The 13,879-nt window shown below is 51.9% G+C and overlaps 1 protein-coding gene across 9 annotated transcripts in view; it reads right to left on the reverse strand.

The window, feature by feature from the left end:
- Positions 1–13,879, reverse strand: part of NFASC (neurofascin) — a 200,277-nt gene that overhangs the window by 41,361 nt on the left and 145,037 nt on the right. For 4 of the 9 annotated variants that reach the window (XM_030935548.1, XM_030935546.1, XM_030935553.1 and 1 more), the window contains 12 exons: positions 12,193–12,304; positions 11,571–11,755; positions 9,813–9,944; positions 7,164–7,307; positions 6,356–6,467; positions 5,823–5,989; positions 5,227–5,374; positions 3,852–3,976; positions 2,927–2,971; positions 1,567–1,668; positions 1,076–1,273; positions 198–268 (listed from right to left, as the gene is read on the reverse strand). In XM_030935548.1, coding sequence (XP_030791408.1) covers positions 198–268; positions 1,076–1,273; positions 1,567–1,668; positions 2,927–2,971; positions 3,852–3,976; positions 5,227–5,374; positions 5,823–5,989; positions 6,356–6,467; positions 7,164–7,307; positions 9,813–9,944; positions 11,571–11,755; positions 12,193–12,304 — 1,541 coding nt within the window. Of the gene's footprint in view, positions 1–197; positions 269–1,075; positions 1,274–1,566; positions 1,669–2,926; positions 2,972–3,669; positions 3,977–5,226; positions 5,375–5,822; positions 5,990–6,355; positions 6,468–7,163; positions 7,308–9,812; positions 9,945–11,570; positions 11,756–12,192; positions 12,305–13,879 lie in introns of those variants that run through there. The other 5 variants (XM_030935551.1, XM_030935549.1, XM_030935554.1 and 2 more) reach the window with 2 other exon arrangements.

Below are 13,879 nucleotides of genomic sequence, written 5' to 3' on the forward strand. Positions count from 1 at the left end.
TTAGACATTTGTCCTGTTTGGTTTCTGGATGCCCAACTCAGAGAGGAACTTTGTTTCTCAAAGAAGAATGGCTACCAAGACCAGCCAGAGCGTCTGAACCGCATCGTGGCCTCGTAGTGTCGGGGCATCAAGGCAGAGGGGCTCCTGGTGCCTGCGGCAAGGTGAGCTGCTCCATCAGGGCTGGGAGGGCCTCTTACCGTCCACGTGATCTCCATGTTGTTCTTTCTGGTCCCCTCTCCCTTCACGTCACCAGGATTGGACTCGGGGGCTGGAACCCAAACGGACACAGGTTCAAGTCCAATTTGTGCCTTACCAGGGCAAGGTAAGGAACCTTCCTCCGTCCCACCTGATGGGTCTGTTCTATGCTCCGAGTTTCTTCAGCATCTATGTATATGCTGGGTCTGGTGTGTAAATGAACTTACTTGGTGCATGATGTGCCTTCTGAGCTGAGATTTAAACTTCCAGAGCAGGGCTAATTTCTTGTGAATTGTAATCCTCTACCAGACAGCATTTATCATAAGGCTTTCCACACTGTGGGTGGTCAGTAAGCCAACTCAATGTGGATTAGCTCCTTTGTGGATTATCCACTAAATGTGTTTCATACCAGACTGGCTTATTCCTGGCATTTAACATTTTTTTGGGGGGCAGCATCTCCACCCTCTATGAGCTGGTGTGATTTCAGAAATCCAAATATTACCCAAGAGTGTTAGGAAAAGAAATCTGATGTAATACCAATTTATATATTTCTCACACTGAATTATGTATTTCTGCTGTACCTCTTTGCCACAGCTCTCCCCTTTAAAGCAGATAATCAAGAATTACTAATAATAAAAATGGAAGTTAGCATTTATCATGTGCTTACTACATGCCAGGCATCATGGAAAGTACCTGAAACACATTCTCAAATGTTCACAACAGCTCCGTGATGTAGGTGTTAGTACTCTCTGCTTTACAGATGAGGAGGCCGGGCCTTGGAGAAGTAACCTAAGCTCACACGGCTGGGGATGGGGGGAACTCAGTGTGAGTTTGGGGTGCGGAGTTTCAGAGCCTTCTCTGGCAACCCTGGGGTACTCACGTGCTCCACTGGTTCGGTAGCGCTCGGACGGGAGGCTGGGGTGGCTGCTCCCAACCTCGTTGATGGCAATGACACGGAACTGGTAGTTGACATACGGGGACAGCCGGAGGACGGCTGAGTTAACGCTGCCGGGGTACTTGGAATGGTCATGCCAGACCCCGGGTTGGAACTGGTCTTCTTCAAACTGGACAACGTAGTCTGAGTGGGCAAGGAAAACAGAGCTGTTTCGGGAGCTCAGTTAGGAGTGGTCTTCTTTAAAAGCACTTCCTCCTTGGCTTCCGTTGATCTTTATAATCTCTCTCACACAAAGGCACAGGGAGAATTCTTCCCAAGGCTCAGGAAGAGACACCAAGGCCTCTGTACATTCTGAGGATAGCCCAGGGCACACATCAAGTGAGGTAGAAGTGGGACTGGAAACCAGGAAAGGCCTTCGGTTTAAGGGTGCTACCATCCCTCTTTTCCAGCTTTGGAGCACAGGGCCCCTGAGCTACCTGTGATGGGGCTGTTGTTATCGTCCCCAGGGATCCAGGTCAGCCGCACGCTCCTCTCGGCCAGGTCGGTCAGCTCCAGGTCCCGGGGCCGGTCTGGCCGTCCTGGTGGCAGAAGAAGACACCACGCAGGGCTCCTGAGTTAGAGCGGGGCCACCCTGTGATGGCCCCAGCCCTGGACAGCTCCCTGATGGGTTTAGGCCTTTGCTACCAGCCAGATCCAACCCCAGCCTGCCCTGAGGGGTGAGCACAGGGACCACTCCCTTCCCACAGGGGCCCAAGGAAAAACAAAGAGAAGACTCCTGAACGCCCAGCCCCCCAAAAAGAATATCAATGGGTGTGGAACAAGGAATAAAGGGGATTATGCAGGGCACAGAGAGAACTGGGTCCAATGCCATCCCGTCTCGGTGGATCTTCTGAGAGTGCAAACATTCAGGAATGCCACCCGTCATCAGACCTATGCTCACAACACTTAGGAAGGCTGATGAGGGAGTGTGGGATTCTGTCCCATTTTCTCACAATAATTGGCCTCTACTCTGTGTGTCCATGCTCTGAGTAGGGAGACCCCAGGAGAGGGCTTAGCCTGCTGAACAGGGCAGATGGGTTAGAGGAGTGGGGGTGACAAAGAGAGGGGACCAGACCAGGGAGGAGATGGAGACTTGGTTTCAGAATTTCCCCAATGGACAGCAGGACAGAGGGGCCCAGCAGGCTTGCAAACAGGGGTGAGGGCAGCACCTTTTTGGGGGCATGAATCTCACTGGGACTGCTTTAGTGGGTTTAAGTGCCATCCTGGCCTGGGATAAAGACATCCGGCGACTGAGTGGTAGGGGTAGGCAAGATTTTCTCTCCATCTTGACTCCCTGAACCAGATTTCCATCTTTCAGATGGTCACTATAAGGACTTGGAAGGCAAGTCCCACAGGCCCATGTTCGTGTGTGTGTGGCATGTGTGAGTAGATTATAAATGGATAGAAAGCAGCAGATGCAGGGAGGCTGAACGAGTTTCCAGGTGATGTGAAGGGAGCAGGCTTTCGCATACCCTGCAAACAGGACCTGAAAGACTGCTGGGAGGAGAGGCCACCCTGAGGGAGCAGTGAGTGTGGCTGGAGGCAAGGGATGGGGTGAAACAGTAGCTGAGAACTTCCGAGCTCACCCTGTAGGGAGCAGGAAGCCCAGCAGAGGGCCGTGCCCTGGGCTTGGGGAGGTGGATGTGGGCAACTGAAAGGAGGTCCCATGTAGCCAGGAGTGCTGCCCAAAAACCTATACACTGTCACCCTTTCCCAAAGCGGCTTCCTTCTCCCAGACTCCACACCCGGGGTGCCAAGAGAGGGCACTGGCAGGGGACTGTGATTAGTGGGAATTACCTTTGGGCAGGGCAGCCAAACGGTTAGTTGGAGTGGCCTGATCAGCTGCAAAGGTAAGACGGGTTATCCAGGTTAGCAGGTTATCCAGGGTTAAAGGTGTTCTAGAAGGATGGGGGTAGGCAGCCGAGGCTTAAACAGCTGCCCCTGGGCTGAGGTGTTCTAGGCAGGGCTTTCTCCGGCCTTCCATGGGGAATCCTCTACCCTTATACAGGCCATCTGTGTTTCCTCCACATCTGGGGGCGGCACCTCTGTCTCCTTCCCATCCCAATGTGACTCTCGTGCCTGGGCCCACACTCCCTGCAACTGTGCCTCTCCACTGCACCAACGCTAGTGGCAGTAGGGCACCCATGGGGAGGCAGAGGTGACAGAGGACCTGCTTCCCTGGAAGGGAGAGGCCTCCTTCCTCTTGGTTTGGGTTAGCTTAGTATTTACAGTCCAGCCTGGGTGCAGGCCAGGAAGAGACGGCATCATCTTGCTCAGTGCATAGCACATGATGAAACGCCACCAAAACCCAGCAATGGGGCGGGAGGGAAAGGAAGGCTGGCGGAGGTCATTGGAAGCACAAACACAAACTCAGTCTTGCTTTAAGGATGGATCATTTTAATTGACTTAGTGGTGGAGTTAGCTGTAAGGAAGGTAAAATGATCACAAGAAACCCTTCTACACTTTCTCTGTATCACTCAGGTCCCTTTCAGTGGAGACGTGGAGAAGTCACACTCCACTCAGGAGGTAACCTGTCCAGCACAGCTTGTTCTGAAACTGGCAGCTCCCTAACCCTGACATCAAAAGGCAAGAAGAGATCACCACGCCTGACCTGCCCACTTGACTGCAGGCATTGCCCTCGGAACTGTCCTGGGCCACTGCTTCTCTGGCTGTGGGGGAGGGGGTGGGGCTGGTCAGTGCCAGGGTGAGCAGCAGCAGTTACCTAGCACAGTGAGGTAGGCCTTGGCCAGGTCTTGGTCTAGCTCGGTGCTGGCAACACACGTGTAACTGCCCTGGTCCCGCTCTGCCACACCAAAGATGGTCAGGGAGTCATCTTCCTTCTTCATCCTACAAAGGTACCAAGGAAGGGTTCGGAGGAGAGGTTAGGGGAGTGCTCAGGGCTGCCCACTGCTTTCTCCCCAGAGGGGGCTCTCCAGTCAGGAGGGCAAGGGAAGCTCCTTCTGGGGGATATGAGGCTCTCTCTCAATGCTTTGACAGAGGCAAGGTCTTCACGGTCACCTGGAGCATTCATCATACTTGATGGAGGGGAACAGAGAGTGGGTGGAGCTCAAGTGGCCGTGAATCACGTTTTTCACCTTCCAGTTCCATACGTGTGCCTGCCTCTGTGCCTTTACTGTGCTGTGCACCCCTCCCAGGTTAGGGCACCATGAGGCCCGTGATCCCAAAGGCAGGTTGGTATTCCTTCTCCTCTCATACTTATAGCTTTGTCTGTCTTCAGCCCAGAGTTGTCTCCTCTGCACCCAGGCTCAGGCCAGCCTGACCCCTGGCTCCTCGGAACTGTCTCTTATAGAGAGGGTAGGCCGCAGAGCAGGATGGGGCTGTAGAGCTGTCAGCACCGAGTGCCAGAAGGTTTGCAGAGGGGGACACCCTCTGCAAAGAGTCAAATGATGGCGAGAAACCACCGGTGCCATGTCCAGCTGCAGGTCCCTGCACAACTTTGCTCCCCCGAGATGGAAGAAGGTAAAGCAAAGTGAGCCCTGGGGAGGGAGGCTTGGAACAGCGGTTCTCAACCCTGATGCACACCGGAACCCCCAGGGGGACTTTTAAACACTGCCAGTGTCCTAAGTCCTACCCTACGCCAGTGAAATCAGGATCTGAGGAGAGGGGCAGGCATGGGTGTAGTAAAAGCATTCCAGGTTCAGGCTGAGAACTGAGAGCTGGCTCAGATCAACCCTGCCCTCTGCTGAAGATTACGGGTACTGCAAATACGGCTGAAAGGCTGGAGCCTGGGATGCAGCGGAGGAGGAAAAGAGAAGACAAAAAGGAAATGGAAAAGAGGAGGAGTGAGGGGAGAGAGGGAGAGGAGAAGTGAAGAGATTGAGAAGAGGGAGAGAGAGGAGGTGTAGGAGAGAGAAGCAGGGAACTGGTGGGAGAGAGGGAGGTTGTGCAGGGTTGGGGAGGGGGTCTCCCCCGAAGTGGGGGAGTCGCCAAGGCCATCACCCCCTCTGCAGTAGCTCCTTGGTGACATGCATGACACGGGTTCCCTGTCCCTGTGTTCTTCCATGTGTCACCAACAGCAAGGAAAAGAAAATGTGCCTCAGACTAGCACTAGGAAGTGGGAAGGGAGGAAGAGAAACCTGTTTCCAATATAGAGCGGCTCGTCATCCTTCAGCCAGGAGACGGTGAGTTTCAGGGAGGGGTCATGCTTCACCCGACACTCCAGCTGCACCGTGGTGCCCCTTTTGGCCACCTGGTCCTCAGGCATCCGGTAGATCCTGGTGGGGTCTGTGGAGAAGCCCAGAGCACTCGCCACTGGCCTGTTCTCTGCCCAGCAACCCCATGCGGCCACACAGTGGCATATGCCTGCCCTCGAGGCCTCGGGCAAACTATGGAGTGGGGCACAAACCGTATGCTGTGGTATGAATGGAGCAGAGTTCTGGGTGGGTAATCCCAAAAGCAGGTAATGCCCCAAATCCTCTCCATCTTACTCAGGAATATATGATGTAATTTCTGGGGTGGTAGTGGGGAGTTGGTGTGAGCAGAAGGCTTCCCTTCCCTAATTCTCTTTGGACCACACGGATCCTAAATGGACTCCACAGGTGCACACTGGGGAGCCCATTCCAGGTTAAAGATAGGTGTGGTCCATTTTCAATGTGAATATTGCATGTGGATAACTGCGAGCAGGGCCTCCTCGCCCCTCTCCAAACTCCCACTGGTGAACCCTCTCCTTTACCTTTGACCTCCAGGCGGACTTGGTTTTCAGCTTTGCCCAGGATGTTGGTGGCGACACAGGTGTAGATGCCCTGGTCCTCTTTGCGGATCATCTTAATTTCCAGACTGCCATTCTCATAAACATGGTAGTTGCCACCATCCAGGTTGCTTCCTTGCCCATTCTTAAACCTCACAACAGAGCAGCAGAACACACAGCATCCTGAGACAGGACCAGCCCAAGGGCAGGGGCAGCAGCCAATCAAGAGAGACCGTGGGGGCTGTGGAAGGAGCCCCATGCTAGGAGTCTGGAGCCCTGAGCCTCAGAGGGTCTGCCTCTAACCACCAGGTGGCCCTGGCAAGCCTCCATCCCTCTCTAGGTCTCGGTTTCCCATTCTGTACAATGAGGGGGTTGATCCAGATGATCTGCCAACTTCCTCCCAGCTTTGAATCTTTAAGATTCCTAGGTCTTGCTGAACACCTACTATGGGCCAGATGAGAAGGAGAAGATGAGACAAGTGACCCCTGCTGTGGAAGGCCCGGTCTCCTGGAACTTACCATCGCAGTGTGGGGATGGGAGACCCAAAGAAAGGGCAGTCCAGCCGCGTCCGGTTGTAAAGAATCACTCGAATGAGCTGGTTCCGAGGCGACAGCATCCGAGGCGGCACATCTGAAATTCCCAGAGAACCGATCTCGAGTACTGAGTCTAACTCTTCCATCTCTTCCCCCTCGGTCTCACCTCTGCATGCCTTCTGCTTACAGCAGCTTCCCAAGCACTGAGGCACCTTCCCCTATCAAACTTCCCTCCTTCAGGAAGCCCCTAGGGATGAGGTGGGGAAGGAGAAGCTTACTCCTGCCTCTGCCCTCAACCTACCCTACATTGAAATCCAGTTTTTGCAAAGGGTCTCCCCAAATTATTCAGCAGGTTCTGTAGCTGCACCACCACAGCCCTAAGGCATTTCCCAGCTACCCCTCCCACCACCCTCTCCCTGCCCACGGGGTGCAGCAAATATACTCGAAACCATTTCCCACCGTGAGATCCAGCTGCAAACCCAGGGGAAGTCAACATGGATACAGCAAGGAGATGAGACAGTCCCACTCTATCTCATCAGGGGAGGGAGAAGACTAAGATTGACTGCTCTGATGGAATTAACTGTCTGCTTATCCAGCTTTGTGAATTTTAAGTCCTCCATCCCTCTTACAAAATTTTTCCCATCTCCATGTTTCCACTCTCCACCATCTTCTTACCTCACCCAGCTTGGCCAATCCCCGGAGAAGAAAGTGTGCCCCATGACATAACCAAGCCCCAGGGAGACTGCGCAGTAGTGGGGAGGAGGGGGAGACAGGCTGCGAAGGGCACACTCACCCAGCACACTGACGAAGGCGTTGGCCAGCAGGTAGCCATGCTCGTTGGAGGTGTTGCACTGGTACACGGCCCTGCTGCTGATCTGGGTGTCCCGGAAGATGATGGTGTCTCCAGCCACCTCACGGTTTGGGTTCGGTGGTGCCGCTACAGACAAGAAAGAGACGTTCCTCATGAGAGATAGGAAGGGCAGGGTGAAGGGCACTTGAGGCTCTGGCCAGGGCTCCCAGGAACAACTGGGGTGCCGTGGGGAGCACCAGGTGAGGGGCCAGATGACAGGGCTTCTGGCCTCGCCAGTGCTGGGCTGTGTGTGACCTTCAGCCCTTCTCTGAACCTGTGGGGTTTATTTCTAATCTAGTCTAGAGTATGGAATATGAATTCTTATTCAACCTACATACCCACTGGGCAGGTGTGGTTGAGAGCATTAGCTTTGGAAACAGAAAGCAGTTTGGGTTCTAACCACACCACTTACTACCAGCATCACTCAATCTCTGTAAGCTTCAGTTTCCTTGTCTGCAGAATGGGAATAACAGATCACCTCTTGGGGTTTTTGTGAAGATAACCTGAGATTTTATGCATGTACAAAGTGATGAACAGAAGGTCTAACACATATAGTTATTATCATTTGAATCCAGTGTGCATATATTTAAATGTGCTTTGAAAAGGACAAAGCAATATACAATAGACAGAATCTACCACCTTCCCATCCTCTAAAGAGAGCATGCTCCAAACATTCACAAAGTTAAACCTGTAAGCCAATGCCTCTTGAAAATGGCATGAGTCCTTATATTTGCCTAAGTTCACAGCTCCTCCCCAAAAATGTATCCTAAACTGAGAGAGGATATTCTTGCCACAGTTCTAGTACTGCTGGCTTGGGATGCAGAGAGCAGAGGCTGGAGAGGGCTAGGGGTCTTTGTTCTGCCCACACTTCACTCTGGGATCTGGGGTAAATCAACAAACCTTTCCGGGCCTCATTTCCTTCATCTGTAAGATGGGAAGAATCACTTCCACTTTCCCCTTAATCTAAGGAAGGCTAAGATAAGAGAACAACGATGAGGTGTAAGACCAAACATTTTCTAGAAATGTAAAGAATTGCCACTTTTCTCATCTTTAACCACTAGAAAGTGACTTTCTTCCTAAGATTTCTGGACTAGCAAGCTGATGACTTAGCTTACAAAACGCATTCAAGATCACTCAGACCTGCAGGGGAAGTCAGCGGAGGATGCAGGAGTCGCCCTGCAGGCGCCACTCCACAGATAGCCAGTCTGAGCCCAGAACTGGGGAATCAGCAGATGGGAAAGGAAGACAAGGTTAGCATTCTTATCATCCATGCCCGGGTCACCAGTCAGTGAAAAGGGACCAAGGAAGGCAGTGCCAGCAACTTGTACACCTCCTCGCCTGGCAAATTCTCGTGCAACCAATTTTCCTCCCAGTCACTCCCCTTACATCTTCCCTGGGGAGAGTGACAGGTGACCTTTCCAGGGCTGAGGCTCAGTTGCAAGTCCTGGGCTGCCTTTATTGAATGGTGCTATAAAGTTTAGTGCAATTGCCTGCCTTACCCCCAAAGTCCTATTAAGATGGAGAGAACTGCAGAAGGCAGGCAGTGTTCATACCTCTGCTTGTAGCTGGGGGAGTAACATTTACTGGGGATAACTAGGTTCAGTACTAGCTGGTGCTGTTGTATTGCAGACTCACGGCAACCCAGAGCTTCACCACTTCCTAGCCATGAGATTTTGGGCAACTCACTGCACTGACGAGAACCTTATTTCCTCACCTTAAATGTTTGAGAGTATAGCCACAACAAGGGTGCAGCATCTAGCACAGAATGTGGCGCACAATAAATATCTAAAAAGGTAAATTCTTACCCTCTCCTCTACCTGTGTCCCCCCTTCTCCACCTGCTTCTACCAGCTGCTGTTCTTGAGTTAGATTCTGAGTTCTTGCCATCTACATTTTCCCCATTTGGCTGACACCATTGTTTACATTTTCTCTGACCACTTAGAGAAAGTGAGGACAGGACATTTTGAAAAGTGAATGCAACCAGAGAGTCTATGATATGAAAACTTGACCAAGGCCACTGATTATAAGGGGCCTTGGAGTCATCTACTCCATCCACCTGGGCAGGACTAAATGTCCCCAAAGTCTAAGCATACTCAATAAACTGCACCTGTGCATCTGCTCTTCCTCATATCTAACCATAATATTTCACATCATTGTACAACCCTGCTTCTTCTTTTGCCCTCAGCAGAGAGCAGAACTTGAGTAACCAACAATGGGGTTACTGAGCTCTCCTCTACCTTCCAAGCCCCAGCTGTCACTCAGAGCCCAACCCCTAAGAGATGCAGCCACAGTCCCCAGGCCATCAACTGGGCTTCTTCAGGGGAAGAAAGCAGAGATTTAAAAAACCCCAAGACAGCAGAAATCCCTTAAACATGGGAATATGACCACAGAGTTCCAGGCTTCCTGTACTGTAACACAAAGAGAGGGTAGATTTCTCGGGATGCCCAAAAAGATAGGCAACTGAGAAGCAGCCACCAGTGGGCTTCTCTTTTCCTGAACTTCTAGTGTGACCAACGCTGGCATAGTGACAGGAATCTGAAGCCTTTGATAGGAGAGAGATGAGAGTCAGATAGGACAACAGCTCGCTACTTACATTGCAAAGGTTCCCCATTCACCATCCACTGGACAGTGGGTTTGGGGTTTCCATTGGCTCGACACACCAGTCTCCCATCCTCGCCAGGAGCCAGGATAAGGTTCTTGGGTTCATCCAGCCAGTAGGGAGCAGCTGGAAGACATGACAGGCACAGGCAGGGGAGTTAGATGGCATGGGACAGGCAGAAGAAACCAAGTAGTCTCCCTCTAGTGTGGTAGGAGCCCCTGAGTCCCAGCACCAGGTGCTCACCACCTGCCCCAGGGCTTGTCCTCACAGGGATAACTTGGTCCAGCCTGTATCTGGCTGGCTTGGCTGCACAGATGCTGATCCGTCTATTTTGAGTTCACAGAACAATAGTTCTAAACTGGGGCTGCTCATTAGAATCCCCTGAAGAGCTTTTTTAAAAAAAGGGACGCTAGGACCTGTCTCAGACCTACTAAATCAGAATCCTCACAGGAGGCCTGGGTGCAAATGCTTTTTGAGGTCACTAGTGTCTGCGGTGTGCATCCAATGGCTCCACTGCCAGGGAAGGTGGTAAAGCGGGCACCGTGCTGGTCCCTCTGGATCTGTGTTTTGCAAGATCAGACCCTTTAGGAAAAGCCTTATATTCATTCCTTTAGGCACTGAACTTTGGTTAGAGTAGTTTTTTTTTTTTTTTTTTGAGATGGAGTCTCGCTCTGTCTCCCAGGCTGGAGTGCAGTGGCGCGATCTCGGCTCACTACAACCTCCGTCTCCCAGGTTCAAGCAATTCTCCTGCCTCAGTCTCCAAGTAGCTGGGATTACAGGCACACCCTACCATGCCCAGCTAATTTTTGTAATTTTAGTAGAGATGGGGTTTCACTATGTTGGCCAGGATGGTCTCGATCTCCTGATCTCGTAATCTGCCTGCCTCGGCCTCCCAAAGTGCTGGGATTATAGATGTGAGGCACCACACCTGGCTAGAGCAGTTCTTAGCTGGCCACCTCATTCAATTGATTGGACAATTTTGTGAATATGTAGAAATGTGGGTTTTTCTGAGAAGTGAGCCTTTCAGATCAGATTCTCAAAGATCTTGATACCCAACCCCCACCCCCTAAAGTCTAAGAACTCCCTAATTTGTGTATGGTGCTGAAACCAAGGTCACAAGATCAATCGACCATGTGCTAAGAAAGTTCCTGTACTCTGGTCTCGGACATCATCATCTCAACCATCTGTGCAGCCCCAGACCAAACAGTGACCAGTGCAGCCTGCCACACATGGCTGGGACCCATGACGCCATGCGCTCTGGTGCCTGCAATCACTCAGGTGGGCCCTCTTTGCTTTGGGGGTTAGGAAGGGATTTTAAAAAATAATTTTGGCCATAAGCTCTCCCCAGTTTTAAAAAGCAGCACATCATCATGCATAGGTACACAGACAGCACGGGCTCACGTGACACATCACGAACGGGAATGCAAAACGAAAGGAAAAAGAAGGCTCTGGGAATGATTCAAATGGGCCATGGGAGGAAATTCACCTGCTGAGGGAGCGTTGGCATCAAGGAGAGGTGGGTGATGGTCAGGTGGATCTCCTTCCCTTAACACCCTCTGCCCCATGCATGGGCATGCACACACCCTCTCACGTCCAGTGAGTGACACCATCCATAGCAGATTGCCATAGCCACTGGCCAGTGGGCTGGAAGTCTCCCCCACTCACTCTGTCCCCAACCACCCTCAGAGGGAAGGGTGGGCATGGTGTTCAGGGTTGGCAAAATAATCATAATGAGAAATACACACAACGTACCCTTTACTCTCACCGAGATCGTGTGCCGGATGCTGCCCATCTTGTTGGAGGCCAGGCAGAAATATTCCCCGGAGTCTTCCTCGGAGACATTGGTGATACGCAGGGCCTTATTAAAGTTCTCAAACTTGGCCTTGTCAGATGGGAGGTCCCCACCTTTCTTGTACCATGCGATGTCTGGTGTTGGGCTAGGAGAGGCGCCAGGCAGGAAACAAAGAAGTTATCACTAAACATGGCCCTTCTCCTCTTCTATAGAGCTGGGGACACCCAGGTGGCCTAAAAGCATACTTGGGCCCAGGGGATGCATGTCCTCTAAGAGCTGATCTTTCCTGTACAGAGGAGGATGCTCAGCCACAGAGAACTTGAAGGTTTAGCTAACGTCCCGCGAGATTCTAACGCATATACGGGATGCCTAATCACCTTTCCTCATTATCCAAAACAGAGATGGCCAGAATGGGATGGAGATGACTATGGTTTGCAACACCCTGCCCACTAGGGGCTGTTTGCTTCTCTTTCTGCTGTGCTACTGGTGTGCACTAAATGTGGCATTAACAAGAGCATGAACAAGCTCCCATCCCCATCCTCCTGGAGGGTGGCTAGAAGAGGGGCTGCAAACTGCACATACACCCCGGAGGCGATGCATTCCAGCAGGAGGTCCATGCCACGAAGCACCATCTGGCTGCTCGCAGTGCCCTGGGGATACATGAAGCTTGGTGTTCTTTCTGCAACTCCTCGGGCTGAAACAGGAGAGAACAAACTCCTGTGAGCCTCCTTCCAGAAGGCAGACGCCGCTAGGCCAATGCTGTCAGGCTAGAAAGAAACGGCATCACCGCCCCTGCTGGATCCTCCCAGCTGAAACCACCCCAAGGACTTGGATCTCATTAAGTGAGGTGTGTTAGGAAGCTCAGGGCTCCTCAGCCCCACCAGCATGAGTGAGAGGAGCTCTAGGTTCTGAAAGGATCTGCCTGGAGGAGCCCAGCTTCCCTCAGGTTCAGGGAATCTCCCCTTCCCTGAAACGGGGAGGGGCTGTCTGAGCAGTGCGAGATCTACTCCGGAGCAGCTTGTGTTGGGATCCCAGAGGCCACTGTGTGGCCCCCAGAGCAGGCCATCTCAGCAGCGGTCCTTCTCCCCAGGCAGGGATCTGGAAGCAGAGAAGGCATGTACTGGGGCCACAGGACAGACAACCTGCTCTTTGGGATCCTGAAAACAAGGTGCTGGGATGGAGTCACAAAGCCTGCACAAACAATCAGAAATGCAGGGGGAGTTATTAATGGCTTAGCAAAGACATGGAGAGAATTAATGAGCAGAGATGACAGGAAATCACTCTGGGGCCAAGACCATTCTGCCTCCTCACTAATGACTTGGGAAGACGGCTGGGGAAGGGAATAGTAATTACATGTGAGTTGCTCGGGGAGGGGGTGAGAGAAAAGTGGCTGCCAAGTTGGAGGAGGTGATCTATAATTCAACTAGGCCGGAACAGTCATGGGTCTGAAATCAATGAGATTCATGCAGGTCTTGAAGGCCAGGTGGCTCACAGAGATTGGCATTTTCAGGATGGTTGTTTCTCTGTAGAAGGGTTGTGCCAGCATGGATCTACCCATGACAGAGTGAACCCCACCTTCCCCGAGCCTCACCTCTTCCCCCAGAGCTCTTCGTATAGCTCTAGGGGAATGGGTAAGATGGAAGGGAAAAGAATAAGAATTTTCCATCCGGAAACCCCAAGGCAAAAGGGAAACTGGAGGAAGTACCTCCTGGCCAAGGTGTACGATCATACACAAGAATGGCTAAAAACAAAAACAGAAGCTGAGTCCACCCATGCGTTTAACGGAGTCTTAGACTCAGCTGGACAAGGGAGAGGTGGAGGGAAGGCAGGGCTGCCAGGAGCTGGGAGGCCTCAGAGACGCCTGGGGTGAGGATGAAGATGGTTATCCAGGGTTTAATGGGTGAATCGGTGCTGGTAGAGTGAGGACAGAGTGCGGGGGGACTTTATCCCCATGTAACTGGTGCTTCCTAAAGGAGCTTGCTGGGTTTGCTGGGGCCTGGCTGCACCAGTGGGGCTCCTGTTCTGGGGCACTCAACTCTCTCCCTTGGTACCAGTAGAGTGCAATTCATAGAGTTTGCTTCTATTTTATCTTTTTGTCAAAAGAAGAAAGGATGAAACATGTGCAGAGGGTAACTAGGCTGATGGTACAATACACGACATACAGCAAATGCTCAACAAAGGTTTATGAGGTGAATGGATTGAAGGGGAAGAAGATAACAAAAAATAAGGCAGCAATTTAACCCATATTATTTCTCTTTCTGTAGATGCC

The sequence above is a fragment of the Rhinopithecus roxellana genome, chromosome 8, assembly GCF_007565055.1.
Source record: "Rhinopithecus roxellana isolate Shanxi Qingling chromosome 8, ASM756505v1, whole genome shotgun sequence".
Taxonomy (NCBI): domain Eukaryota; kingdom Metazoa; phylum Chordata; class Mammalia; order Primates; family Cercopithecidae; genus Rhinopithecus; species Rhinopithecus roxellana.